Source organism: Eubalaena glacialis, chromosome 6 (assembly GCF_028564815.1).
Source record: "Eubalaena glacialis isolate mEubGla1 chromosome 6, mEubGla1.1.hap2.+ XY, whole genome shotgun sequence".
In the NCBI taxonomy this organism is placed as follows: domain Eukaryota; kingdom Metazoa; phylum Chordata; class Mammalia; order Artiodactyla; family Balaenidae; genus Eubalaena; species Eubalaena glacialis.
In genome coordinates this window covers 52,183,948-52,186,448 of record NC_083721.1, presented here as the reverse complement: position 1 = coordinate 52,186,448, position 2,501 = coordinate 52,183,948, and the positions used below count along the sequence as shown (strand labels likewise).

General features: G+C 40.8%; 1 protein-coding gene across 1 annotated transcript; it reads right to left on the bottom strand.

Annotated features, from left to right (window-relative positions):
- Window positions 1–1,273: 1,273 nt before the first annotated feature.
- On the bottom strand, window positions 1,274–2,256 carry LOC133093279 (uncharacterized protein NKAPD1-like). The gene is given in 2 exon segments (XM_061193041.1): window positions 1,274–1,669; window positions 1,671–2,256. Coding segments are annotated over 2 exon segments (882 nt in total). The 5' UTR covers window positions 2,157–2,256.
- Between the last annotated feature and the right edge of the window lie 245 nt (window positions 2,257–2,501).

The following is a 2,501-nucleotide window of genomic DNA, read 5'->3' as shown; positions in this document are numbered from 1 at the left end:
TATCTTAAAGAAAGAATTGCCTGTCATTTCAGATTCATATGCTGTATAATGTTGATTACTACATGGAATGAGATATAATACCAAATTCTGGCTGAGTCAAAAAAGAAGACCAACTTTTAAAAATTGAAGTATAGTTGATTTACAATGTGATAGTTTCTGGTGTATAGCAAAGTGATTCAGTTATACACATATATATATATATGTATATATATATATACATACATATTCTTTCTCATATTCTTTTACATTATTTTTTTTTACAGGGTATTGAATATAGTTCCCTGTGCTATACAGTAGGACCTCATTGTTTATCTATTTTATATATAGTAGAGATGTACTTTTAAGTCATGAAATATTTCATAGAGTTGACTCAGTGGAGACCCAGCCTTGAATTTATATTTTGAAATGTGAGATTTTATTATCTATTTACCCATGTGGTAGACAGGACAATGCCCCCTCAAAGATGTCCAGAAACCTGTGAATATGTTACTTTAAGTGGCAAAAGAGACTTTACAGGTGTGATTAATTTGTGAATCTTGAGTTGGGAAGACTACCTTGAATAATACAGATTGGCCCAATGTAATCACAAGAATCCTCATAAAAGAGAGGCAGGAGGGTTAGAGTCAAAGAAGGAGGTGTGACGACAGAAGCAGAAATCGGAGTGATGCCGTTTCTGGAAGGAGCCATGAGCCCAGAAATGCAGACAATCTCTAGGAGCTAGAAAAACCAAGGAATGGAATCCTCCCTAGAGCATCTAGAAGCAACACAGCCCAGCCAGTATCTTGACTTATAGCAAGTAGGATACATTTCTGATCACCGTAGGTATAGGATAATATATTTATATTGTTGAAGCCACTAAGTTTGTGGTAATTAGTTATAGAAGCAATGGACAATGAATATACACAGATACCATAGATAATTTTCTCTCTTCCTATTTTCAAATTAAAGATAATTCTTTTTTTTTTTTTTGGATTCAGCTTTCCGGGTCCTTTAATTTGCTGCATATGCACTCTACGTTAAATGTGATTAATCAGAAAAAATAATCTCTTCAAGAAACCTTCATAACAAAATAACCAATTCCCTATTAACAATAAGAGGATCAAGTTTAACAGGCCAAAATAGAAGACAAGAAGTCTGTCAGAATGTATATAGATGGCACAGGAGAGCTCTGACCTCAGGCCCCCTGTGCTGAGCAGTAGAGTCACTGGCAAATCCCCAAGGTGTAAGAGCTGTAAACATCCAGAGTCATGCAGGAAGCATGTTTCTTTCTCATTTAGTCATCCTCTGAACGCTCGGCAGGCCTTTCATCTGTAGCCACTTTCCAATTTGTGCGTTTGTTTGTCCTCTCCTGTATTTCATTGTTAACTACAGGGATGTGGGCTTTTTTATCTCTCTTTTTCCTTTTGGTTTCCTTAGTGTCTCTTTCCTCACTTTCCTCAGAACTGCTGGATGCAGAATCATCTGACTGGGAAGTGTCACACTCTGCCTCTAAGAATAAAGCAGATTTCTTGAGAGATTTTTTCCTGGATTTTTTCTTGCGCTTATGTGGTTGTTTCCTTTTCCTGGTACTAGAAGCCCCAGTTTCTTCTGAGAACTCACTTGAGGAATGTGCTGTTATATCTGTGGCTTCCTTTTTGCTTTTCTTCTGTTTTTTGTGTGACTTTTTTTTCCTGCTTTTTTTGGTCGGATTTCTTTGACTTCTTGTGTTTGTGAGATTCATGGGTAGATGATTTTACCTGGGGAGATGTTTTCTTCCCATTGGTAATATCTTGCTGATCACTACTGTCTGTTTCAAATTCTTCAGGGTATAATTCTTTATATCCACTGTGACCCCATCTGTCTGGCATGTTAGCTTCATAATCATGTAACTTCTTGTTCCAGGATTTAGCCTTAAGAAAATCATCATCCAGTGCCCCAGAAATTTCATTCTTTGGCCTCCAATAGTCTCTTTGACTTTCTTCATCAAAACCATCACTACGCGTCCGGCTTGAACTGCTGTGTAACATTTTCCTTTTCGTCCCCCGGTACGCATCTTCCATCTGTTTCTCCAGCTCTCTTATTTTCCACATATCTGATTCCTCCTGAATCTTATTGTGAGCATCTGTGTGCCGGATGACGTTCCTCAGGAGGACTTTCCCCAAGGGAACTCGGGACATTCTTCAATCCCTCGATCCTGAGGAAATCAGGCATCTTGTTAGTGTGAGACGAAGAACCACTCCATTACAAGATCTCTTCCGACCCAGAAGCCAAGCAAAGGCAGCTCTGCAGCTTCACCCGAGTCCTTCGTGAAAACGCAGCGTTCCCACCGGTTATTCCGCCCTCACCCGTGGCCCAGGCCACGGCCGCCTTTTCCCCAGCCCAGGCCGACAGGCAAATATCTCTCCGAACTCAGGCCGGAGGCTGCTCCGGCTGGGAATCCGGACGGCCAGGTTGGCTGGGGCATTCCCCGCTCACGCTCCTCTGGGATGGACCCAGGGGTTGGGTTTCGCTCCCCAAAAAGG